Source organism: Myzus persicae, unplaced genomic scaffold, assembly GCF_001856785.1.
Source record: "Myzus persicae strain clone G006 unplaced genomic scaffold, MPER_G0061.0, whole genome shotgun sequence".
Taxonomy (NCBI): Eukaryota; Metazoa; Arthropoda; class Insecta; order Hemiptera; family Aphididae; genus Myzus; species Myzus persicae.
Window position 1 is genome coordinate 149,810 of NW_019103953.1, and position 26,721 is coordinate 176,530.

Consider the following 26,721-nt stretch of genomic DNA (forward strand, 5'->3'; position numbering starts at 1 on the left):
TTACCGTACCTATGCACTATTAGTAGGCAGTCACATTCGCACTGTATACATGATAAATATTACATATTATACTAGGTATCTAGGTAAATCAATCACTGTGTCGAAACCTCGTGACGCTCAGAACGCATTTTGTAAACGTTGTTATGTAGGTATATAATATTGTTGCTGGCAACCTGAATTGTTCTCGTGTTTGGTGTTTGCTGCAGCGTCGCACACTCGTTTGTTGTTATTATTTATTATTAACCTATTCAAATTTCAAACAATATAATCCTACCTATATTACATGTGTATTGTATATGCTCGATATCTACTACGATGGATGAAATGGCGCGTATATTATTGGCGAGTGGCGACGACTGGCTAGGCTGATTGTTTTCAAAAAGCCTAAAACGGCTATTTTGTATGCGTTACTAGTAATTAGAAATGTATTGTACTCCAATGACCGGGCCCAAGGTAGTACATGATGTATTGTGTAAATTATTATAATATTGTACATTATACACATAAATAGAGTCCAATTACTCTTGCTGTATACATTGTGCGCAGTGGCGTATTTTGTATTGGTTGGATGGATGGGGGGGGGGGGGGGGTCAGATCTGTGGAAAAATAACTAATCCATTATATTTATGAATCAATAATATTTGTTTATTAATTTTATACAATTACTTAAGGATAAAGCTGTATCCTGATGGCTAAAACAGAATATAGAATATACATTTTGCTCTAAAATTACCCCCAAAAAATTGTGCAGTAATATTTTTTTGTTTAGATATTTATACAAAATTAAACACCTTATAGTATCTTACAACGTTGAAAAAAAAATGAAAAAAATACAATTTGAAGTTGGTCATGTAGCAGTGTTGTAAAATTCAAAAGATAAAGAACCAGAATTGTATCAATAAAAGCAATGCCTCACAATATTGAAATAAATCTGAAGCAGGTGATGTAAAAAATATGAACTAGATAACACTTATACATTTTATAAAAAGCTATTGTAATTCGTTCAGTTAAAAATGTAATTATATGATTATTTAAAATTTTTATGTAAAACTATTATTAATGACTATTATATCATTAATACCTGATACCTGTATATATTTTAACAACCCAACAACTACCCACTTGTTTAAATTTTTGTTTTATGTATGAAAATATATTAAAAAATTGGAACTTTGAATAAATAAATAATTTATCAAAGAATAAAATGGGAGGGGGGGGGGAGTTGAACAATGAACATGTTTAGTGAATCACTAATGATTTTTTTTCAACGATTTAATTACTTTAGTTTTAATTTTAAATTATATATTTTTACGTCGTTAGAAAATCTAGAAAGTATTTTAAACCGATTACGTTTTTTTGTTTTAGTTGTCTACCTGTCCAAGAGACGAGAAAAATAAAATATTATAATGTAACGCTGTACATTTCATAAAATATAATCCATAGGTACCTCATCAGAAAGTCGCTGACGATGTGGCTGGACGTATCCCCTGTGGCGTGGGGGGGCAATAAGTAATATTCCGGTCGCGTGAATACCGGCGTGACCCGTATACAAGAGGTCAAACTATAACGTTGGGCCAAGGAGCTTATGCTATGTCCTATACGTGCAGTATAATATAAAATATGTATATGAAATATGGACTAGCTCGGGATATCAGTTATAATATTATACGAGTTTAGTATTTTTAGTGGAACACCGGAACACATAAAGGAAAAAAAAATGAATTGGTTATTCATTTTTTTTGAACCTAAATCCGCGAGGTCCGGTTCGCCCCCACTTATCTAAATGCATCTCGTGTTCATACGGTACGGCCGTATTATACTATATACTGTAGTTATTTATAGACACAATATACTGTCATCTAGTGTTTACCTATAATATATTACACGTAAAACAGTTTTAAAATAATACAAAAATTATTACCATAAAATGATGTTATATATTTATTATAATATTCGGGTCGAACGTGTTTCCCCGAGGCTCTCGGATACATGGGTATATAATGATACAATATTTTAGTCGCGAACGCTGCGGGTTGAGTACCGACTTGGTTATTTGGAATAACATTTATAACTTTATTATTGTAATTTGTATAATATATGGTGCGTACCTCTATAACCTAACCGTTCCGGTTACCCCCTAAAACGGTCAAAACTATGACTTCTCTCTCGAGGGTTGGTCGCGCGAGGATGACGAGCCTCGGATCACTACACGTGTTGCGTCAAATGCCAATACGCCGGATTTACCCACCGCCAATAGGAAATTGGAATTTGATGGTTTATTTTTAGGTTTCTAGCACTTTGTACATTGTACATTGTACTTTGTACGTTGGTAATGTAGCTAGAGTAGCTACTTATACAGTTTTTTTGTGAACATTTTTTCCTGTTTGTTTTCTCGCGGGTCGTATGAATAAGAAATTATTTGAAAGCGACATTTCATAGGTACACGTCGTACTTAATTTTGAAGTAGGCGAGTGCTTTAATGTTTAATTTAACCTTATTTCTAACCTTACTGTCATGCGATGGTGTAAAAAACCAACAAAAAACTTTCAAAGTTGTAATTTTTCAAATTTGTATAAATGTATAGGTCTATATACCTAGGTACCTACATTTTAGTCACCGAACTACTGCACATGTGATATTATAGCACAACGTTTAAATAATACGAGCTTATAAAAATGCTATAAAATGTATCGCGCAATAAAAGTGATGCAATTTTCACGCAGTGAATAATATATTATTTAAATTTATATTTATACGTCATTGCTGCGGGTGAACGAGTCCACAGATTTAACACACCCCGGAATCGTGCGATATATTACGCTTATAATATGTGTAATAGTGTAATACGATGGTATAATATTATAGACTCCGCAAAACGGTTCGCCGCTGCAAACTATGTATTATTATCATCTTTTATCTTTCTTTTCGCCAGACGGAAACGTCTGGTTGTTGCTCCCAAGCGCGCGTGTACGACATCTTCGGTCGTGATCTACAAGACGCCTCTAACCTGACCTAACCGCGACGGGTGGTGCGCATAACATTATACATATTATCGGTAGGTTGCAATAATCAAATATATAGTACGATTATAATATATTTTACGTTACGACCGGACCCGGTGCGGTACCTATACATATATATACACCCTCCGGACCCGCGACCGCTGCAGGATACGATCGTACTTTTGCATATTATCAATGTATATCTATTATTATTATCGTCTATATACGCGTATAATATGTTATACATATGCGGTTGACGGAGGTCAGTGACTGAGAGTTAAGCGGTCAAGAGTCGGGAAACCACCATCGTGGAATAATATTGTATAAAAAAAACGCGCGACGTCCCGCGTCCGGGGGGCGGCGCGCGACGCTCGCGCGAGGCGAGAACCACAGCCGACGCGGCCGTCTTCGTCCTGTTGCTTTCGCGACGTTCCCGGGACAACTCGCTGCAGCGTCCCGACAACCATCGCTGTGCGTTTCACTCAATTATTGTTATTTTTAATATTGTTAAGAAACAGATACAATTAACAATAATATGATAGCAACGACAAGTTTGGCGGTCGCCGCTGCCACCTTCCTGTACTGTACGGTCGTCGCCGGGATCACGACGACGGGTTTGACGATCGATGTGAGTATACACGACCACACGTCTGTTAGAATGATTTATAATTAATATTATGAATAATATATCTATACGAACAACGTTGAGTATACTTCATAAATCTTTAAAAAAAGTGACGTCGATAATAATAATTATTATTAGTGCATAAACGATTAACGGACGAATAACACGCTGTAGATTGTAACGTTGCTACCCAACACTGTGCAGCATTAGTGGTTGAGGACAGACGATTTTTTTACCGGGCTTTCTAACTTTTTTTTGCTAACCAAACAGATGTAGTTCATTACTCATTACTCTTCAGTCATTTAACATTGACTATTTTATAATATTTAAATATAGTCGTACTCTTACAATACTATTGTATACACTATAGTCGAATGTTAAGATATATAAGATGGAATTTCATGTTGTACTATGTTTGAAAGTGTAATTTAAAATTTTCACATTTCACTAGTGAATATTAAAGATTTTAACTTTAGCTTAATCTATATATTATTATACACGATTATGACCGGGTAATAAATTGAGAACTTCTATAAAGTATATAATATAAATAATATAAATATATGTTTATTATAATTGTATATATAGCAATAATATATATTATTAACTATATTATATTAAATTGTGTGGTTAACTTGTGCTCAGATGTCAAATAAAAATTCAAACAAACCTAATATTATATAAATGTATGCTTAAAATTGTTATTTTTCATACGATTTGCATTCATCTACGCTCGTAAAGTTTTCACGATAAAATAATTTATGACTTGCTGGTAAATGTAAAACGTTCTCAACTAAAACAAATTTATGGAATTGTTCAACATTTATCTAAATAAAAATATACCACCCATATGGTTGGTGATCTAACCCATTTCCATGTGTATAATCATCAAGTGACCTAATTAAATTATATATTTTTTTAAAACAACTTTTATAAATAAATAGATTTTTAAACATTTACCCCAAATTCCCACCCACACTTAAAGAGGTGCTAATAAAACTAGGCATGTGGTTTTATTAGTGTTGTTTTAGGTATATGTTTCGGTTTATTATTATTATTTTTTTTTGCATAATATTATTATTTATTAATTATTAATGACACAAATTCAGGAACATGAAATGTTGAAAATTCTGATTATTTAGTGTTAGTATTTTTTTTTAGTCATAGAATGACTAAAATCATTTTTATTAGGTTATCATAAGTTATAACTTTATAAGTATAATATTATTGTTACATGTCATTTTATAAATTAAATATCAAACAACTGGAATAGTCTAGTAAAGAGTTTTATATACTTAGACCAGGTATATTCATGATTTTTAATTTGAATTGGTTAAATTAAGCAATACGTTTGTAATCTGTAGCTATTTATAACGTGTTCAAGTACTTACTTGTCATATAATGAACAGCAGTAACATTAAGTAATATAATCTTTCAACAAATTAGAATTATTATGTGTAATAATATTATAAGACAGTTGCTAAACTACGAAGAAAAATCTATCTAACAAGGTATATTTATTGTTGTTACATACACTACGTTTTGTTATATAACTTATTTATATAGTATATTATATTAAAATATATATTATTACATTATATATATATTAATTTATAATCATACGATAAGGGCATATTTTGAAGGTCTGATGTATTGAAAATAGTTTCGAGAGTAAACGTCCTATAGTTAAAATCAATATAGAAACTTGAATTGAATTAAAAAGAAAAACCGCATTTCATGGCCGAATAAAAGAGGGATTGTTATTTAACATTAAAAAAAAACCTAGGTATATGTATTGTTCCGAATCGAGCCATAAAATGATCAGTCTTATTTTGCAAGAAAGTTTTAAGAAAAAATGTACACATGTACGATGTGAAAATCAATTGATTTCGGAACAAAAAAATATAATTGTGAAACTCCCAATCTATTGTTAGTAGGTACATTGTATATGTAAAAATTATCAAGAACAATATAATATTTTGAATTCTTAAATATTCACTGAGACGTAACGACTTATTTTATATTGAGATCATCTTACGTATATAATTATTTACTTTAGTGCTAATATTATAAATATAAAACATTTAAATATAGAACTGTTGGACGAACAGAAGTGATTTTTTTTTATTAAATTTCATTATTTAAATTATTATAGCTCAACTATGAAACAAATATTTACATTTAAAGAAAAAAATCAAGAAAAAAAAAAATAAATTAATAAATTAATAAACAACCAAGATAAAAAGCCTATTACAAATAAAGTAGCTATAAAAAAAGTAATGTTTAATATCAATGTATATTATATTTTATAATAAATAATAATGTATATTTATGTTTAATAGTAAGTTATATTTTATACACACTCAATATTTTGTAAATTGTATTATTGATTGATTTTTTTCTTTTAATTAGTTATTATTTATTAAGTAACAATTAACTATTGTGTTGTTGTCTATAAAGCATTTGTATTCAATTCTTCGTTGATTTTCTATTAAAATACTAAGATTTTGAACTCTACTGTTTATCTTTATAATCAAGCTCACCGATGTATTTTTACATTAAGAAATAATTATAATCACTATTTTACCAAAAATAAATTTTTAGTAATTTTTTTATTTAAAAATACCTAGTATATTTTAACATTGTAACATATACCATGATCTAAATTCTAAAAGAATAGGATTTTATAAATTATTAAGCTCATATAAATTGTATTGTCGTACATAAAATGGTGTATACTGTATATATTATGTAAAAATGAACATAAAAAAATTACAATAACCTTAGCAGAAGATTTAAACGATTCTAAATAATAAAATCAATTTTACGAGTAAAATATCAATTTGTAAGTAGGTTATTAAATTTATTATTATAATATTTACTGTACTAATTTTCGGGTTTCTACTTGTAAAATGTAAGTAACAATGTTTAATGTTTTTCTTATTGAGTCTTATCTATGATGGAAAAAGCATGTTTGTAAAACTTTTTTTTTAAATGTATTTTTCTAGACAAGCAAGCCAACTTTTACCGTCGATTACGAACGAAATGAGTTCCTAAAAGACGGTCAAGTTTTTCGATATGTCTCCGGTTCGTTACACTACTTTAGAGTTCCAAAACCTTATTGGAAGGACAGAATTCACAAAATGAAAGCAGCTGGTTTAAACGCTGTATCAACGTAAGTAAATATTATATTATATTACTTAGGTATACAAAATTAAACAAAAAGCACAAATAGTAAATACAGTTAGGTATGTGTTTTAAAATAAATTAAAAAAATAATATAAAATAAGTTCTAACTTACTATAAGTTAACTGCTATATAAAATGCAACATGCTTAAAAATTTTATACATATACAATTTTAGATTAGATTTAAGACTACACATGAAATTTTCAACAAATGTTTATAGGTACAAGCATTTTCTATACACCATATCATTTTAAAGATAGCGTGACATTTTTTGTACTGTTTATGGACATTTTCAATTATTTTTTAGATTCTGAGTGGAAAGATGAATGTATTTTTCTATTAATGTCGTTAACATTTTTTCGATGGGTCGAAATGCTTGAAAATTTAAAACAAGAATTCTCATAAATAGTTAGTTCTTAATACTTATCATCCGAAAAATCTAAAAATATATATAAATACGGGTTTTTCATAAACATTTTGTGTTCAAATTTGAAGGAAATTAGTTATTTAAACTACGAATAACAATTTCAATTATTTCGTTGTGATTTAAAAAATGTTTTCGTAAGTACTTGAAACTTTTAAAGTAAATTATTTTATTTTATACATTTAATGACATTAAAGTGATGAGATCATGAAAATAATTAAAAATATAAAATTTGAAGCAAACTAGATAATTAGAAATCCTTAAATGTATATTATCAAATGCAATAATTATTACTTTATTGGGTAATAATAATTATTAAGTCAATTTATAAATAATAACAACATAATATGGTATTGTAGTTATGTGGAATGGAGTTTACATGAACCATATCCAGGCGTATACAACTTTGATGATATGGCCGATTTAGAGTATTTCTTGCAGTTAGTTAAAGATGAGGGCATGTATGTGTTGCTCAGACCCGGACCATATATTTGCGCTGAACGAGATTTTGTGAGTAATAACATACAAAAATGAATTATAAACTAAATTAAAATTATTGTTTAACCTGTTTTAGGGTGGATTTCCATTTTGGTTATTGAACGTGGTGCCTAAAAAACGTCTGAGAACTAATGACCCAAGTACGCATTATATTGGTTTCTATTGTTACGATTAACCCTTTATTTATTATTTGAATATACTGGTTTCCAAAAATAAATCAATGACTTGAAAATATCAACTGTAAGAAACAGCAGTAATACAATTTTTTATATTCAAACTTAGGTTATAAACATTACGTTACCAAATGGTTTAATGTGCTTATGCCCAAAATTGATCGCTTTTTGTATGGAAATGGTGGAAACATAATAATGGTTCAGGTATAGTCAATTATTAATACTTACTACTGTACTCCAAATATTTTGAAAATTAATTTCCCTTTTCTGTGTGTAGGTGGAGAATGAATACGGTAGCTATAATGCCTGTGACCAAGAGTATATGTTGTGGTTACGAGATTTGTATAAAAGTTACGTTGGATATAAAGCTTTACTGTACACAACTGATGGATGTGGATATTCTTATTTTACATGTGGTGCTATACCTGACGTATACGCAACTGTGGATTTCGGTGCCTCGACTAAAGATGGTAAGTATACAATCTACCAGCTAGTACACTATAATACACACACCTGTGGAAGTTAATATCAAATTTATCGTAATTTTGCTTTCATCCTGGTTTTCAGTTTCCCAATGTTTTAAATATATGAGAACCACACAAAAGAGAGGGCCTCTAGTAAATTCCGAGTATTATGCTGGTTGGTTGTCGCATTGGCGTGAACCATCACCAGTCGTCAGAAGTTACGAAGTTGTGGAAACTATGAGAGACATGCTAGCTTTGAATGCATCGATCAATTTCTATATGTTCCACGGAGGTACAAATTTTGGGTTTACTTCTGGTGCCAACAAATACGAAAGTTTAAAAAAACCAGATTATTTACCTCAATTAACCTCGTATGATTACAATTCTCCGCTAGATGAAGCAGGCGATCCAACTGAAAAGTACTTTAAAATTAAGAAACTGCTCGAAGAAACTGTAAGTGTTGATGATAAAGATATACTTATTATTTATAATATATTCACTTTAATAATAGAAATAATCTTTTTAAAGAATTTTTCAGTATCAAATGAAATATCACCCGTTCCAGCACCTAAAGGTGATTATGGAACATTCACAATGCAGCCGTTGGTTAGTCTTTTTGAAAAGTCCACGCAACGGATTAAGCCGGTTGAAAGCGATGTTCCTCTTGGGTTCGAAATCATGGGTATAAACTCGGGATTTGTAATGTACGAAACTATTTTGACGGACGATCAAAAAGATGTCACAGGTCCTGTAAACCTTACTATTAGCACAATCAGAGATCAAGCAACAATCTTCTTGGACCAGGTATACGATATAATGCTTTATACATTTGTTAATATACAAGTATATAGCAACATTTTTCTGGGTCTCGGCTATCGAAAACGATAGTATCTATGTGATGAATGACGATATATTCTTATGAAAAATATTTGATATCCTTATGTTGATATTTTCCTTAATTACTTTTTTAAACAGTAGATACGTTGTTGATGCGTCGGTAAAATTGTACTACCATGTGATACTGTGATGGTTATGTGTAATTGACGTAGATTATAATATAGGATTTCGATACTAAGACAAAGAGTAGGTACAAATACTCTCCTGATTTTTAAATTAAAAAAAAACATTTTTTTACTAATTTTTTTATTAGATATTATTTTTTTCCATACTCGCATATTATATGCGTCCATATCAGTGAAAGGGTTAAAAAATATATATTTATACCAACTAAAACAAAGATATTTTTTAAGTAAAATATATCGATATCGTTGCCATTACTATATTTTAGAATAAAACACGTTGGTACTAAACATTTTTTTTTTTAGGTAAAAGTGACTGTTGTACCTCGTAAATATGAAAATACACCTATTAGCTTAAATATTAGTAGTACAGTTCAAAAGCTAAGTATTCTAATTGAAAATCAAGGAAGAATAAACTACGGAAGCTTTATGGAAGACAGAAAGGTTAGTACAGGTTAGGTTGTACCTATAGTTCATTGGTTTGTCATAATGCCATTACTACAACTCATTACTATTCAAATTATACTTTGCACAGGGTATATTTGACCTGGTATTATTGGGTAACCATGTACTAGGACCGTGGAAAATGATTGCTTACCCTTTAAATGAAACGTCTTGGTTTTCGACGGTTGAACCACAAAAAGACGCTGTACTACCAGCATTTTATAGAACACAATTTACATTACCTGATTCTACAACAAAACCTTTGGATACTTATTTGGACGTTACTGGCTGGAAAAAGGTTGGTTTCTATAAAAAAAACTATTAATACCTGACCAAAATAAACAAGATATAATATTTATTGCATAATTTATTATATTTTTTTGTTGTTAAAAGGGCGTTGCTTTTGTGAACGGAATAAATATAGGACGATATTGGCCATCGGCTGGACCACAAGTAACTCTTTATGTTCCAGCCACATTTCTAATTCCACAACCGGGATTAAACACAATCGTCATGTTGGAACTTGAAGGAGTTCCTGAGAACTTGTCAGTATCGTTAACTGATAAACCTATTCTTTTTGGTCCTATAAATATCTTGCCAATCAATTTTTAATAATGCTGGTCTTGATATATTTTGTTAATTAAACTGTGGTTAGTGTAGTTAAAATTAGTACCTAGTTTAATTTATTTTTATATCATTTTTGGTAGTAATCAGCATGTTATCTACTATATAGTTATTATGGGAATAAATATATATGCAGTTACTACTTGTTCTCCATGTAAGATATCTAATGGTTAGTTATTTTTTTATTTTAACTTTATCAATAATTAAAAAAATTGCTAACAAAATAGTTTTGATTCTCCAATGTGACAGTGAGTTTGACAGGTTTGTAGAAGGTAAACCTATATATATATATATTTATATAAGTATATTTAAGTATTCTAAGTATTATATTAAAGTAATATACCTACAGTTTTTATTATTTATTATTATGGTTGTTCACACTTATAAATTTGAAATTATTATTATTAAAAAAAATGAACTTTTGTAAATAATAGTGTATTAATTGTGATATTAAAATACATGGACATCGAATTATTTTAAAAATTATTTTAAAGCCTATTCTTTATTTATTTCATAATGTCCCACAAAGATTTACTTCTGATACTTCCGATTTCTACGTAAATGTGGGTTTTAGTATACTTTAGTAATATATAGAATTATACATTTAATTATAGATTTTAAATGTGACTAAAAACTTAAAATTTATAAAATAAGTTTTTACTTAAACACTTCTCATTCTTCCCACAAACACATTCAATCAATTGGATTGGAGTTATTTATTTTCTGTACACACTCTGTTATCTATTTTTAATTGGTAAATACCAACTACCAAGTATCAAAATAATTCATTGTAATAATCAAGACTTTAAAAATGCCAAATGTATAGAGAATATTTATATTAACATTATTTTGATAACGATAAATATCTACATTTTATAAATATCTACATTTTATAAATTATAAAAGTATATTAGTACTGACAAATGTATTGATTTTACAATGATGTCATTATTTTTTTTTTGTGTCATCGCTTATTGGGACAGTACAAATATTTTGATTTTATAATTTTTCACCTTTGCGCCAGTCAATTGTACAATTATATATTATTATAAGTCTTACCCTAAATCAACATAATGACTTGATGTTTTTATTTTATCTGATATATTATCATATTTAATCCATCTGTGAGCTGTCTCCCATTAATTGTGTATTTAATTTATAATATTATATTATTATAGATATCTGAGACCTTTATACAATTTTTAGATTTTTTGGTTGTACAATGAAATGCTTATGAGAAACCTTGTTTTATATTTTAAGCCTTTAGCTATAAAAATTGAACATTTTATAAATTTTTAACTACAAAATAATTTACGAATTTTCGTGATTTTGATGGACTTGTCAACATTTGAATTTTAAACGCTCATAAGAAAATATTGTAACTGTATTTTCGATGTTTTTTAAATAATTTATAAGCAATTTATGAGTTATGAGGAACCTTGAATTCATTTACCTATACCTTGAATTCTTTCAAATTTTCTAAGTGTTTGATCAACGGAACAATTAAAGAAATAAAAACCAACAATTTTAAATATCTATAAATAGCTATAATAAGAGTGAAAATATTTTGAAATTTTTATCATGTACAGAAAATGGTAATGTAAATATTTGATGAAAATGCCAACTTTTATTTTTTTTGTATTCGTCATCACTCATCAGTATTTAAAGCAGTGAAAATCTTTAGATTTTCAGCTTCAAAACCTTTTCTGGTAAGAAAATTAATGTAGTTGGTACTTTGGATTTGAGGTATGGAGTCTACTGTAAGTCAGTATTGATTCAAAAGTTGACAATAATATTATATGATATGAGTAGATATATACTAATATATACTATTTTAATAATGAATATTATTAAATAATAGAATGCTTTAAGCAAAAATTAAATCAGTAAAATAAATTACTATGCCTCGTATAAATAGAAATATATTAGTAAATATATCTGGTGATATAAGATATCATATAGGCTGGCAGACAGTCTTTGCACAGAATTGTTTTTCGTATGCAATAGCCGAATTCAAATTTGACACGTCCATCACGATGACATATTGACTATATTGAATGTTGGTTTGTCAACTTTAAACAGCACATAGGGTTCCTGAGGTTTTTTCCATATTCTTTATAAATGATTTAAATCAAGTCTCTTGATCGCACTAAACCTATTATCACAGTTACATAAGTCTGTCAACATTATGCATTTATTATAATATTAGTTTGTGTATTCGTTTGACTAGCGTACCTCGACACTGAATGAAGTATGCTGCTCAATGAATCAAAAAAACCTGTCTTTATTGCAGAAGGTGGGACTGCCAACAATCGAAGTGAGACTGGTCGTTAGTAGAGAAACCGGTTCCAGCTTTTTAGCTATTCTGACTTCTGAGTATATGAAGTAACTTGTAGTACGCGTGGCACTATTATATTGTAATCAATGTTCAAATTTTAAATCCAAATCCTGATTCACCAACACAATACTCCACTCATGTCCAGTATACAAAACTACAATATTAAGTTAAGGTATGCAATTTAAATGTAGAAAAAACTTTGTTTTAAGTTTAATAGTTTTACAAACATATCTTCCTCGTGTTTATTTTTATAATAGTATTCAGTTTGTTCCGTTTAACAGTGGCTTAACGGTTCGAATATTATCTATTCTTGCCAACATACGCAAGGACGAATTAATAATGATTATAATGAATTATGTAATATCAATGTTACGTTTATTGGATAAAAACAAGACTGAATAAAATAGAATTCCATTTTATTGAAAATACGAAACAACGTTTTAACTGATGAATATGCATTGATATATTCCAACGGACAAGTGAAGTCATATTTTAAACACATTTATAGGCAGTCTCGTCTAAACCGTACTATGCAATAGATGCCATAGGTTCTCTATAAGTCGACAAATGCGAATGTTATTTAAATTCTTACACATTACTATGTAACTTTATTTTATAATTTGAATTTGTATTTATCTTTTCTGGGTGAAAAATAAATTTCTTCGTTTTTATTTCATCAAAAACATCTGAATAAATAAATTAATAATTTTGCTGGCTACGTCGTTAACTCAACTGCAAATACCTTCTGGCTTCAACTATTATACAATATGGGTTTATTGTCTGAAAATGATGAAACACAGTAAGTTTTTACAGTATAATTCATATTAAATAATTATTAATAACTATAAATCGTAAATTAAATTAAAATTTGATACTGGTTTACAGTAGAAATCGTTTATAATGACGTTCAAGGGACTAAGGAATATAGATCACAATAACTGATAGTCATAATAATTACCTATACAATTTAACATATAAAACTTGCTTACGCATTTTTTAGGGTCCTTTACTTAGGGTTATAAAACTCGATATGTTACTACAAGTTACAACCGGTGTCATTATAAACGACTTCTACAGTAAGAGTACATTTGGTTAATTTATTAATTGTATTATGTTTCAGATCATTGTTAAAAAAACAAAAACTTCGGTGGAACCAAAAACTGTCAAAGTGTCCTTTAATTGCTATATTATTCGGTATTTTGTTACTGGTTTTTATTTATATTCTATACATTTTAATCGATGGACGAGAATCTAAAGAAACACCAAAGGTAACACTTGTAAAATTGTATTATACCTACCTATAATTAATAATTATGTATTATACCTATAAGAAAGATAGGTTGAAGTAAAAAATTGTTTCCCATGTCTTTTCGAGTTAAAATAACAACGTCCAATGGATATTTTCTGTTATAATAAACCCATTCTAGCCAACTATATATGGGGCATCCTATTTGAAATCGTCATAAGTTAAATTGAAAAGTTGAGCGTAAATCCATAAAAAAATTGTATAACCGCCTGAAGGAATTTTCGTATCAAAAATTTTAAAATTCAATACAAAAATCCTCATAAGTTTTTCCATCTTAATTAAAGTAAAACAGTTACTCTAATTAATTTTTTGTGAAGGGTACGAAGTTCAAATATGTACAACATTATACATACTATAAGGATTTAAAATTGAAAACTAGGTTTTTCATAAGTATAGTTCATACTGTGACCAAAATATTTAAATAATATATTTTATAGTTAGTAATATAGACTGAATTACCTTCGTTCAGAATAGTTTTACGCATACTATGATTTGATATCATAAAAATTCAAATTTAACGTATCCATTGCACTAATACCATAACCCATCGATTATACCTACTGTGCTGCAGAGTGGTACACACTTGTCCTCATATTATTTTCAATTTGAACTTTCGAAGACTTAAACCTTTAAAAATGTTGGAAACTTAACTTGAGTGCAAGCATGGATGAGTTAAATTTGAATTCAATTATAAGTTATTATGTAAGATTCTGAGCGAATACAGTCTGTCGGTCTGTACGTAGTTTTTGCTATTAAAGTAATTTTTTTTACTATTATAGTAACATATAGGTAGTAAGTTAAATTTAAATTTTTATTGATTAATAATAAATAAATTCACTTTATAAGATATGATATTATTTTCTATTTATATACAACAATTATCTTCATATGATAATATAAAAACTACAATGATGGATGGTAAGTATATCAATTAATTCGGTGTTGACCTGCAATACGTTCGCACGTATGTGCGATTGTCCGTTCCGTTATTAATAGCTTAATTATGTAAACAGTTTCAAGAGACACGGGATTCACCCTATTGAACGCGTTTTCTCGAAAAATTGATAACATCACCTCTCCGAAAATGTCTAAACCCAAACGGTCGCTGCTATTATCTCCCAATTCACTTATCCAGACGGGACTAAAAAAACCACGTCATTTATTTTGATAAATAAATTTGCTGTTCTGGCGAACGATGAGGACAGTGAAATCAAATCCGACACTTCTTGTGATACCTCTAAGCTAATCAATGAATCTACCATTCACTAACAACAGGACAACACCAGGGCTCCGCCAATTTATGTCCAAAACATAATCAACTACTCCTCTTTCGAATACACGTTATTACAAATCGCCGGCGGCCCTAACGGGTTTACATGCAAGTCAACTTGACCTTTCTGATTGTTCGTCCTCGTGGTCGCCAAATATTTAACTTAATCACTCTACACCTAATGGCCACCAGTGCCTGTTTTCACATCTTCATGTCGCCAACATTGACCTTTCAAGGTCAGAATCAGAAATCTGCACCACACAACACTTATCTCTGATATATCTGATGCACTTTCGGAGTTGGGTCACTCCACCAGACGTATCACGAATGTCATCAAAAACGGCCACCCGTGCCCGCTATTCGCTGTGGAATTACATACCAATACCAACAAAAAAGAACCAACAATAAAGAAATTTCAAATCTTTTATTAATTTTGCAAACCAAAGTCAAAGTCGAGTTACCGTGTATTATGTTATCTGTAACTTGTTCATTTCGTGCGTCTTCAATCTATATATTTATCTCTACATTTTTTCATATTATCTAATATTTTATGTGCACTATTATTATTTTGTAATATTTTCGATTAAATATGTTATGTGCCTGAATATATATTGAATAATTGTTGAACTATAATAATTACACTAGAAGCTAATGAAGTTTAAATAATAAACCGTTAGGTAGTTATAAAAATAATAATAATATTTTTTAATAAATCTTGTTTCATGAGAGTTTCTGCTTATGATAAATGTTTATAAACGTTAATGTCTGTTGAAAACTTTCATATGTTTTTAATTATTTGTAGACACCTGAGCGAACTTTTATTGTTGATTACGAACAAAATGAGTTTCTAAAAGATGGTCAAGTATTTCGATATGTCTCCGGTTCGTTCCACTATTTTAGAGTTCCTAAACCTTATTGGAAGGACCGAATTAAGAAAATGAAAGCAGCTGGCTTAAATGCTGTGTCCACGTGAGTAAAAATTACAAAAAAATTTTTTTTTTATATTTATTAATTGTATTGTCAATACATCAGGTATTTGTGCAATGTTAGGTGCAATATACGATTTAAGATTAATATGATTGCAATGTTATGTGTAGAAAGATTCACATAATTACAATGATTTATTTTGGTTAGTTCATGAGTCTAAGTCAGAATCTAAGAGTGAAGTGTCTTCTTTGGGTTCTAGTAGATATCTGTGGTAGCCGAGGCTTAAGTCTTAGATTGGCGGATCTTCTACCGATTTTGTAGTGAAGTGCTCCGTCAACTTTGTAAAGTTTTTCGTGGACATTTTTTAATTGTTGTGTTATCCAGGTGTGGTAGGCCCGTGTCATTGTGTGGTTGTTTGTTTCCATGAACCACGGAGCTTTTAGGGCTATTCTTAAAAATTTATTTTGAAGGGTTTGTAATTTTGTAATTTTTGTTTTTGAGGCAGCTGCCCATACAGGGCATGCGTAGGTTACTATCGGTCTTCACAAAAATAATAAACAAATACCTACGCAGTAGGTCCATATATATTGCTGTTATATTACATATTTATTTATTTATTTGACGTGTTATACGTAGCTATATGTATGTAGGTACCGTGGTCATCGAAATGATCGAATACGGTAATACATCAGTAATATAATTTTAAAACTTGTCATAGATATATCTCGACATCTAGAATGACTTAAAATGAGGGCAGATGATGATTAATAATTTTATCAATATTTTCCCAGTTGAAGTTTTTATTTCACCTAGTAACGTAACCAAATCATTCAAAAATAAGAATTTGCAAAAGATGTTTCCGTATAATATCTGTTGGATTTAAATTAATTTTTAATTTTTATCATATAATATGGTTATTAACTGTTCGGGAACGCATATTTTTCTTAGATGCTTTTGAGGATGGCCGATTAGATCCATTTTCGTTATTAATTATGTTTATAGATACCTAGATAATTAATTACGGCTCATAACATGATAGATAAGTAGGTGTACGGAATACGAGAACAAAAATAAATTAAAATATTCTAGTGCTTTTTTTTTATAAATGCATATTTTCAATTTATACTTTGTATTTATTATGGATGACATTTTAGTACAACAATCAATATTTTTCCCTACTTATAATTAATTATAATCGTTAACCGACACATGACAATGCAAACAACAATACAACATACTTATATCAAAATGTTTATTTTACTGTTTTTGTAGTCTTGCATAGTTGTATTTGTAAACCACAATAATTTGTGACGGGGATTAAAATAATGTCGACAGATAAAAATATATATAATATAATATTATAAAAATATAATTATATTTGTTAATGGAATTTTAGTTATGTAGAATGGAGTTTACATGAACCTTATCCAGGTGTATACAATTTTGAGGATATAGCCGATTTAGAGTATTTCCTGAAATTAGTTCAAGACGAAGGCATGTATTTGTTGCTCAGACCTGGACCATTTATAAGCGCTGAAAGAGATTTTGTAAGTAATGATAAATTTTTAATAAAATATAATCTTCATTTAAATGACTGTTGTTCGTAACCTAGGGTGGATTTCCATTTTGGTTATTGAACGTGGTGCCAAAAAACAGTCTGCGCACTAATGATCCAAGTATGTATTAAAAATTTCTATTGACTATTGCTGTCGCCAGTCTTTTGTATTTCACTTTTATAGTTATATGGAACCTATATTTTTCTGTATTTGGCAATAATTTGGAACATTTCAACACTGTTCAAAATAAATTAGATGAAAATCAAAACAACTCGATAAAGTATAATAAATATAGTCTGACAATCTTTTATTTATACAAATCATAGAATAACTTAGGAATTAAACCCTTTAAACCAGTGTTTTTGCATATTATTTCATACTGTGGATATTTCCTTCCATAATAAAAAAATAGAATTATATATTTAAATATTTAATGCTAATATCTGATAAGTGATAATAGTTTTTTTTATATAAATACACAATATTTCTTTTTTTGATCATATATTGAATTATACTAATAATATTTCAAATGTCAATAGAAGAAATTGGGTACTAGTAAATTAATATAAATTTGGATGTTTGCTGTATTTGTATCATTAAATAGTTTTAATATTTGCGTTGGGGTTTTTCAGTTTTTGAGGAAAAAAAGAAATAAATATTTTTAAATATACCTATTTAGTATTTACTATATTATAGTATTATACTCTATAGATGTACATTTCTGATCTGCCCGAGTAACCAATGGCAACCATTTATTAACAAAGAAATATTTCAATTTTCAAGGTTAATCTCGAGATACCTGTTTGACTAAATCTTTAAAATATGAATATCGGAAAATCCTATCTTGTTGCATAAGATTCATTCGATTAACCACTATTCCATAAGTCTTACATTTTGTAGTTTTTGAGATGTTGCAACAAATGAGTGAGTGAGTGAGTGGTATTTGGTTACATAATAAAATGCTTATGTATATTGGTATAATGCATATGTAATATATTATATAATACCTATAATACCTATAAATTGTAATTTTGATACATTTTCTTTAATTTTAGTTTATAAACATCAAATTGCTAAATGGTTTGATGTACTTATGCCTAAAATCGTTCCATTTTTATACGGAAATGGTGGAAATATCATTATGGTTCAAGTAAAGACTAATCACTTACCTATCACAATACAACTGAATATTTGTACTATAATATTATTCATTTCTCGTTGCTATATAGGTAGAGAACGAATACGGAACGTTCTACACGTGTGACCATCAGTATATGATATGGTTACGAGATTTGTATAAAAGTTACATTAAATCTAATGCTGTACTTTACACAACCGATATGTGTGGAGATTCGTTTTTCAAATGTGGTCCCGTAGCTGATGTTTATGCTACCGTGGATTTTGGCATTTGGATTACCGATAGTAAGTATTTTACCTGCCTACTACATATAAATATAATGATAACTAGATTTAATTTTTTAATTTTTCTTTTAGTTAAGTCATGTTTTAATTATATGAAAGAAAATCAAAAGGGAGGACCACTAGTTAACTCCGAGTTTTATGCTGGTTGGGCGTCCTATTGGAGTACACCGTTGCACGTGATAAGCTCTGATAAAGTTGTATCTGCCATGAAAGAAATGTTAGCTCTGAATGCATCTTTCAATATTTTTATGTTCCACGGAGGGACGAATTTCGGCTTTACTTCTGGTGCCGTCAAAAAAATTCATCAAAATTATAAGCCATCAGTAACCTCGTATGATTTTTCTGCTCTACTGAACGAAGCTGGGGATCCCACCGAAAAATACTTTAAAATTAAGAAATTGCTCGAAGAATCTGTAAGTTTCAATGAGATAAATATGTAGGCATATGTGAATAACTGTGTACGTATATTAATTTTAATTTTAATCAATTCCGCGTGGAAGAATTTTGCAGTGTCAAACGATGTATCACTCGTTCCAGCACCTAAAGGTAACTATGGGACATTCACAATGCAACCGTTGGTTAGCATTTTTGAAAAAGTCACTCAACGGATTAAACCTATTGAAAGCGATGTTCCACTCGGTTTCGAAATCATGGGCTTCAAATCAGGATTTGTGATGTACGAGACTACTTTGACAAACGATCAAAAATTCGTCACAGCTCCTGTAAATCTTACTATTAGCAAAATCAGAGACCAGGCAACAATCTTCTTGGACCAGGTATAAGTTATATCTAACGCTAGTATGTTATATTTAAGTCCAGATTATAGATCCATTTGGCTCAATTTCATAGATTTAGACTGATACAGAGATAACCTTACATAATAATATACTCATATGAATAGCGACATGGAGTAAGTAAAGATTAAGTTCAGTGTGATTATACATGGGGTAGTAAAATATTTTACTCGCCAGCTTTTAGTTTGTTCACTATCCATTGTGAGTACAAAATCAAGAAATACTAAACTTATTAGTACAAACAAAATTACCATGAATAAATTGTTTTAATTTACTTTTAAATCAAAGTGATAACACAAAAATAACACTGTGTAACAATACAGTATTTGAAACAAATGCAGTTTACTTCAACCTTGCCGTTTTACATTTTGCTATGCCGAAATATGTGTTTTTAAATAATGTTATACATGTATTATCAATTGTAAGTAACTAAAAAAAAAAACTGTAATCAATGAGTTAGATGACCTCCGAAAAATATTTAAAAAAAGAATTTTTCAATTGAACTTAATAAGATAGTTATTTGCAAAAGAACCACCAACTTTTGGATTTATCAACTAATCACGTTATTAAGTCTACAAATATAAAAAGTTAAAGGTTTAAAATTATTTTTTCTTTATTTAAATTTTTTTTCGATAAAACAATGGTGTAATTAGAATATATATCATGATTTTTTAATTAAGTTATCGGAAAAAACTACCAAAAAATAGGAAATTACCGAATTTCATATTATCTGGCTTTAAAATGAATTATACTTATTTTTTTTTGTTTGATTAATCGGTTATCTTTAACTATTATAACATAAATATAACAGTTAGTCACTTATACGCTTACCGACTGCGGTTGTCAAACTCGAAATCCTACTGCTCTACGAACCAAATTCTAATTGCACTACTGTCTTCAGCGTCAATTTAGTGAAATTCAAATTACTATGCCAAGTCGCAGTGAAAATGTCTGATTGTATCATCGTTCTTAGCTCTTTAGTCACGGAAGTTAGGATAAAAAAATCAAAATAGCGAGGGGGAACATAACTGCGTTATTTTCATTACCTTATAAATGTTATCATAATGTTATCATATACTAATGTATTGTGTATTTATCGTAAGTTAAGTTGGCGGAATATGAACATTTTAGTTACATTTTTAATGTATGGCATTAAAATAAATATTTTGTAGAAATTATATGGGTCTTTAAGATCCCCCAAGAGTCAATTGTGAATTGGACCCGGAGACCATGCCGCTTCTAGACCCACTTAATCCGGGATCAACTATATTATATATTATATTTTTAAATAAGCAATTTATTATCAATTTTTTAGGTTCAAGTGACTATAATACCTCGGAAATATGAAAATTTACCCGTGAGCTTAAATATAAACAGTACAGTTCAAAAGCTAAGCATTCTAATAGAAAACCAAGGAAGAATCAACCTCGGAAATGGTATAGAAGACAGAAAGGTTTGTCAGTTACTGTTTAGTTTACTGATCTAGTTTCATTAAATCCATTTTATATGCAGGGTATATTTGAACCTGTAATTTTGGGTGACCATGTACTGGGTCCGTGGAAGATGATACCATACCCTCTGAACGAAACATCTTGGCTTTCGACTATAGAACCACGCAAATATGCAGTATTACCGGCATTTTATAAAACAACATTTACATTGCCAGATAATTTATCAGAACCTTTAGATACTTACTTGGACCCTACAGGTTGGAAAAAGGTTCGTTTTTTAAACATAAAACTCTATTTTTATATAATTATGGTTAACTGACCAAAATTAATTGGAGATTATTTATTTAATTGTATGGATCGCTAAGTTTTTTTTTGTTTTTGTTTTATGTTGAAAAGGGCGTTGCTTTTGTGAACGGGAATAATATTGGTCGATATTGGCCATCGGTTGGACCACAAATTACTCTATACGTTCCCGGTTTATTTCTAATTCCTTATCCTGGAGTAAACACCATCATAATGTTGGAACAGGAAGGTGTTCCTGAAAATTTGTCAATATCGTTTGTTGACAAACCTAATCTCAATGGTACAGTTAACCCAATATTCTAGATTTCTAAACATAATGTGATATATGTTCATAATAATATATCGTTTATTTTATTATTGAATTAAGAATGGTGTTATCATTATGGGACATTTATTATACGTATGTTAATATTTTATAGTATATAATAATATTGCCAAATAATAGTAGTCTTTTGTACCGCTGTATTTCAACGAAACATATTTTACAAGACTGAATCAATTTCTTATTTTTAGTGATTACAATATTTTTGTACTATGTTTGAAACATGAAAGTTAAAATTGGTGCCTACATGTGTTTTAAATTTTCAATTCTTTTTCATAATTATTATAACAATAAGATGTAAATAATTAAGAAATGTTTACATAACCAGGAAACTGGTGTTTCAGGAAGTATAAAATACATATTTATATTTAAAATAATATTATATTTTTAACGAATCGTACAATTGCACAACGCTATATATGTCCTATATGCGGTGTTGATTCGGAAACTATTTTCTAGGTATTTTCTATTGCCTTATACAATAATTGTGTTCGGGCGGTATTTTGGGACTAGGCAACCCATTGTACACATTCTCTGATTCTAATCAAAGAGTAAAGACTAAATCAATTTATTGCTAATCTTATATAATATATTATTACATTAGTTAACACTACTATATAGTCTAGGTTTTTTTGTTCTTTAAATAACTAAGTTTAGATGATTTTGTCAGGAAAACTTTATAAATAAATAAAAAAAAAAGTCTAGGTTGGCTATAGTATCATTCAGATTCAATGTTGCGAATGAAGTTAGAGATCTCGGTATAATTTGATCGTCCAACTTGATCGTTGCGTGTATGTCTGGTTAAATTGTGATTACATAAATGCATTGAACTGTTACCAATATAAATATACAGGTATAGAATCGTTAGAATTATTAAAATAATAATCTGTCATAGGTAACCCATATTTATTTATAGTGTTATTTCATATTTTTATCAACCGTGTACAATGTGCCATACATAAATACATAATTAGGTATAATATATTTAAAAAATAACTTTTACATTTTTTAAAACATTTTTACACAAAGGCTTAAAAATGTCGTATTTAGTTGTATTTTATTTATTATTATAATATTCGCTACAATTTGTATGTGTGTTACGTGTTAACATAATATAGGTATTTTTACTAGAAAACAAAAACGTTGATATCGTTATCAATTGTGTACATGACGTTCGCCATAATTGTTTGACATGGCCCTGCGTAGTCCCATCAAAGCACTGATTATTTCCGAGTTTTTCTTCTTTAGAATAATATTGGATTCCGATGGCTTTATTAAGTCGCTTGAAGAATTATCTTCCACAAATCTCTTGCCGACAAACTGTAAGAAAAAAACACTTAAGTAACGATGATTACCTGTATCTACACAAAAAAAAAATATAAATTAGGCAACTTAATATACAGGACACGTGGTGATGCTTGATTTTAGATTCCAAGCGGCACAGTGAATGTATTGATGCTTTAAAATTATGTTTGTGGTACTTACTGCCATTCAGGCACGTAATCAGAGAATATTCACTAGGTGGGCCAATGTTAGATGGGCCCCCTACCTAAATATACTACCTTGCACCTTATAGGGGTGAGCCCCCTACTTTTTTATATTATAAAAAGTTAACTATCAGAATATCATTACAATAAATATATAGCTGTATAACCTAATAATACCATAGTTGCCATAGTTTATCATTAAGCCAATAACTAATAAGTGTGATAAAAAAAATTTGAATAGTTTAATACTCTTATAATAAAATAAATAATAAAAGTGGGAATATTATAGTAAACGAATATTTAGAATATTTTTATTTGTACAGCTAGTTTCTACCATAAGTTATGGTCGAACAAAATTATACCTTTTTTAAATAGGTTTTTTTAAGAAAACGTGTAATATTGAAATCATAAAACGGTTAAATCACATTGCAAAAGCAAATAATTTAAACTGATACAATATTTTTATTTAATTTTGTTTAATTTGTAACTGTTAATTTTTAAATTATATTTTATCCATTGGAAACTCTAATTATTTTAAATCCAACTCTTTATCTAATCATATTCAAGTATAAAAAAAAAATTGTTAAATTTATAGAATAATAATGGTAATAATAATAATAATAATATTAGTTCATTGGTAATTTTTAATTTTTAATCTTTAAACAAATACTTTTCTACAAATGATCCAATTACTTATAAAATGTTTGATATCTTTATTTACAGTAATCTTCTATTTAATATATTTAAAATAAATACTGTATAAATATTTAATTATAGTATCTAAATTATCTATTGTAGGTCTTCTCTAAGTAATTAAAAAATATTTAGTTTTTTTAAATCACACTAGCTTGTTTACTACTTATTTTTGTTAGGAATCAATAGAAAAAAGAGAATTTCAAATATTTTTACATTAAAACCGTTTTTCTGAAAAATCGAGTTCAATATTTTGTTGTACTTAATTCAAAAACGAATAACCATAGAAACTTCAATTTTTACCAAATATTAATATTACCATTTTCTAATCATGGTATAATTTTCAAAATATTTCGACCAAGTAATTTTAAGATATATTATGCATTTGAAATGTTTAAATTTAATTTTTATTTAAGTATTAAATGGCTACTGGAATTAGAAAAAAAGTTGAGCGTAAGTCCACGATAATATTTTGCCGAAGAATTAGTTTGTACCATCTATTTAAATATTCATAACATTTTCATATTTATACCCGTGGCTTATACATTTAAATATTTAATCCAAGTTTCCTCATAAGTCTACAAGTCAAAAGTTTGTTTTAATTAAACTGTTTCTAAAATCATCGTTGTCAATACTCAAAAATCTAAGCCTAATATTTTTGTTAATTATTATTAGCTATTTTTAGGCATTTGAAAACTCAATTTTTTTTGGCGTTCATACAAATTTTGATAACCACTTACTGGTTGACAATATAAAATATATTTTTAATTTTTGTAAAATCATTTTTAAGGACTATATAGTGACTATTAGTACCTATATGCATTTTTATAAATCAGAAACTATCTACTCTTTCGAATTTTGATTTAGATACATCAAAGGTGTGTTGCAAAAATAATCTGCTTAACAGTTTATGATACAAAATGTGGACTACCCATCATTTGTATCGCCACACACCTTAAATAATATTACAAAATCTAAGTAGCTATTTGAAAATATGGTCCTTAATAGTAGTATACTTAAAAATCAAAAAAAATAATATTTGAATACATTCATTATTCAAAAACAACAAATATGACGGAGCATGCTTCGTAAATATTTTTGTATAGTGAATGCATTGGTTGTTGAAATAATAAGACAGTGGTAATATATTAGTGGTATCATCATATAATAGGAATAGCGGAATGACATTGGGTTGCAAGATATATTAAGATTTAAAGATAATATTTTACCAGTACGGGCTTAGTGGCGACTGGAGCGTTTGGTTCATCAATAACGAAATTGTCGTCCGGAACATACAAAGAACAATAATTAGGTCGTAACGGATATCCGTTGGTCATGATGATGAGGTACGTCAAGTACGTACAAATCAGTAGTAAGTGATGAATGTGGCCCAAGAGTTTCCTGAAATTTAAAAGCAGGTTCGGTTCGTAATTTCCGAGAAATGTTGATCAAATTTAATGATTTTGTTATTTGTTACATATATTATGTTGCATAAGTTGTAACACATAACAATAGAATAAAAACAATATCGTAATATAGGTATTTAAAAACAATTAAATATTTAATGAATTAAAAGCATTTCTTATAAATATTGTATTGCTGTTTGAATATTTATCGTTTGATGGCATTGCTGCTAAACATCAAAAAGAAAACTGATCGTGATATTTATTTGAAATTAATTTACTCTTATATTAGTTTAATTGTAATTTACTTAGAGGTTAATAACTTTAATATTATTATGGTTAATTGATGAACTTGACATGAATGGGTAAGTAAAATAAAAAAATATATAAAAAATACAAACAGTAATTTACTCATAATAAAATATGTTCTACTTACATGTTGTTATCTTACTGTCTTCGGTGATTCTGTTTTTATTATCGAAAACAGCGATATTATATACCAATAACGGATCAGAGTTATACAATAGTATTATCTCATTATTCTGAATACACGTCATTCTAGTATAATATTGTGAATTAACCGAAAACATTTCACCGGCAGATATAGGTACTCTACAGGAGTCCACATGCAGCACCATATCCATGAGGGGTGGTTGGATTAGGGTCGAAAACCCCCATCGCTTTTTTATTATTATTAATATTATATGACTATACATTTTATGTAGTCTTATTTATAACTTTAATTTTTTTTTGCACGAAATAAAGAACGTGACGGCTTGTCACATGCAATTCAACATTTCAACCAACTACTTTATTAAGAAATGTACCATTGCACCATCGTTTTAAGAGTAAATTATCATACATTTGTTGTATATATCTTAACGTAATTAGTTCTCTGGATTATTTTTAAATAATTTTCCTTAGTACATTAAACAAGCGTAAAGTTATATATTTACATTCAATCAATTTAAGTAAATAATATAATATT

At 28.7% G+C, this 26,721-nt stretch overlaps 3 protein-coding genes across 5 annotated transcripts; 2 read left to right on the top strand and 1 right to left on the bottom strand.

Annotated features, from left to right (window-relative positions):
- The first annotated feature begins 3,400 nt into the window (after window positions 1–3,400).
- LOC111036818 (beta-galactosidase-like) lies at window positions 3,401–10,823 on the top strand. Its single transcript, XM_022319034.1, has 11 exons — window positions 3,401–3,630; window positions 6,636–6,802; window positions 7,599–7,749; window positions 7,814–7,877; window positions 8,020–8,114; window positions 8,188–8,380; window positions 8,478–8,827; window positions 8,903–9,178; window positions 9,700–9,837; window positions 9,929–10,135; window positions 10,231–10,823. Exons 1-11 carry the CDS (start codon window positions 3,538–3,540, stop codon window positions 10,447–10,449), a joined length of 1,953 nt encoding a protein of 650 aa, XP_022174726.1. The 5' UTR covers window positions 3,401–3,537; the 3' UTR covers window positions 10,450–10,823.
- Window positions 10,824–12,851: 2,028 nt separating this feature from the next.
- On the top strand, window positions 12,852–22,404 carry LOC111036817 (beta-galactosidase-like). Of its 3 annotated transcripts, none has more exons than XM_022319033.1 (13): window positions 12,860–12,971; window positions 13,081–13,598; window positions 13,920–14,067; window positions 16,178–16,344; window positions 17,699–17,849; window positions 17,915–17,978; window positions 18,914–19,008; window positions 19,088–19,280; window positions 19,353–19,693; window positions 19,781–20,056; window positions 21,390–21,527; window positions 21,587–21,793; window positions 21,922–22,404. In XM_022319033.1, the coding sequence occupies exons 2-13, from the start codon at window positions 13,567–13,569 to the stop codon at window positions 22,129–22,131; spliced, it is 2,022 nt and encodes a 673-aa protein (XP_022174725.1). In that variant the 5' UTR covers window positions 12,860–12,971; window positions 13,081–13,566; the 3' UTR covers window positions 22,132–22,404. The 3 variants fall into 3 exon arrangements, with proteins under 3 accessions (XP_022174723.1, XP_022174725.1, XP_022174724.1); XM_022319032.1 differs by having other exon boundaries at window positions 12,891–12,971; window positions 13,057–13,598; XM_022319031.1 differs by lacking the exon at window positions 13,081–13,598 and having other exon boundaries at window positions 12,852–12,971.
- Window positions 22,405–23,188: 784 nt separating this feature from the next.
- Window positions 23,189–26,282, bottom strand: LOC111036820. Its single transcript, XM_022319035.1, has 3 exons — window positions 26,170–26,282; window positions 25,560–25,731; window positions 23,189–23,470 (listed from the first exon to the last, which is right to left on the bottom strand). Coding segments are annotated over exons 1-3 (339 nt in total). The 5' UTR covers window positions 26,172–26,282; the 3' UTR covers window positions 23,189–23,305.
- Between the last annotated feature and the right edge of the window lie 439 nt (window positions 26,283–26,721).

Coding starts and splice junctions, on each gene's coding strand:
- LOC111036818 (XM_022319034.1), top strand. CDS start 3,538: ATGATAGCAACGACAAGTTTGGCGGTCGCCGCTGCCACCTTCCTGTAC. Junction 8,381..8,477: donor CGGTGCCTCGACTAAAGATG/GTAAGTATACAA, acceptor CCTGGTTTTCAG/TTTCCCAATGTTTTAAATAT. Junction 9,179..9,699: donor CAACAATCTTCTTGGACCAG/GTATACGATATA, acceptor TTTTTTTTTTAG/GTAAAAGTGACTGTTGTACC.
- LOC111036817 (XM_022319031.1), top strand. CDS start 12,937: ATGTCCAGTATACAAAACTACAATATTAAGTTAAG. Junction 17,979..18,913: donor TCTGCGCACTAATGATCCAA/GTATGTATTAAA, acceptor CTTTAATTTTAG/TTTATAAACATCAAATTGCT. Junction 19,694..19,780: donor AGAAATTGCTCGAAGAATCT/GTAAGTTTCAAT, acceptor TCCGCGTGGAAG/AATTTTGCAGTGTCAAACGA.
- LOC111036820 (XM_022319035.1), bottom strand. Junction 23,471..25,559: donor TCGCCACTAAGCCCGTACTG/GTAAAATATTAT, acceptor TTTTTCTTACAG/TTTGTCGGCAAGAGATTTGT.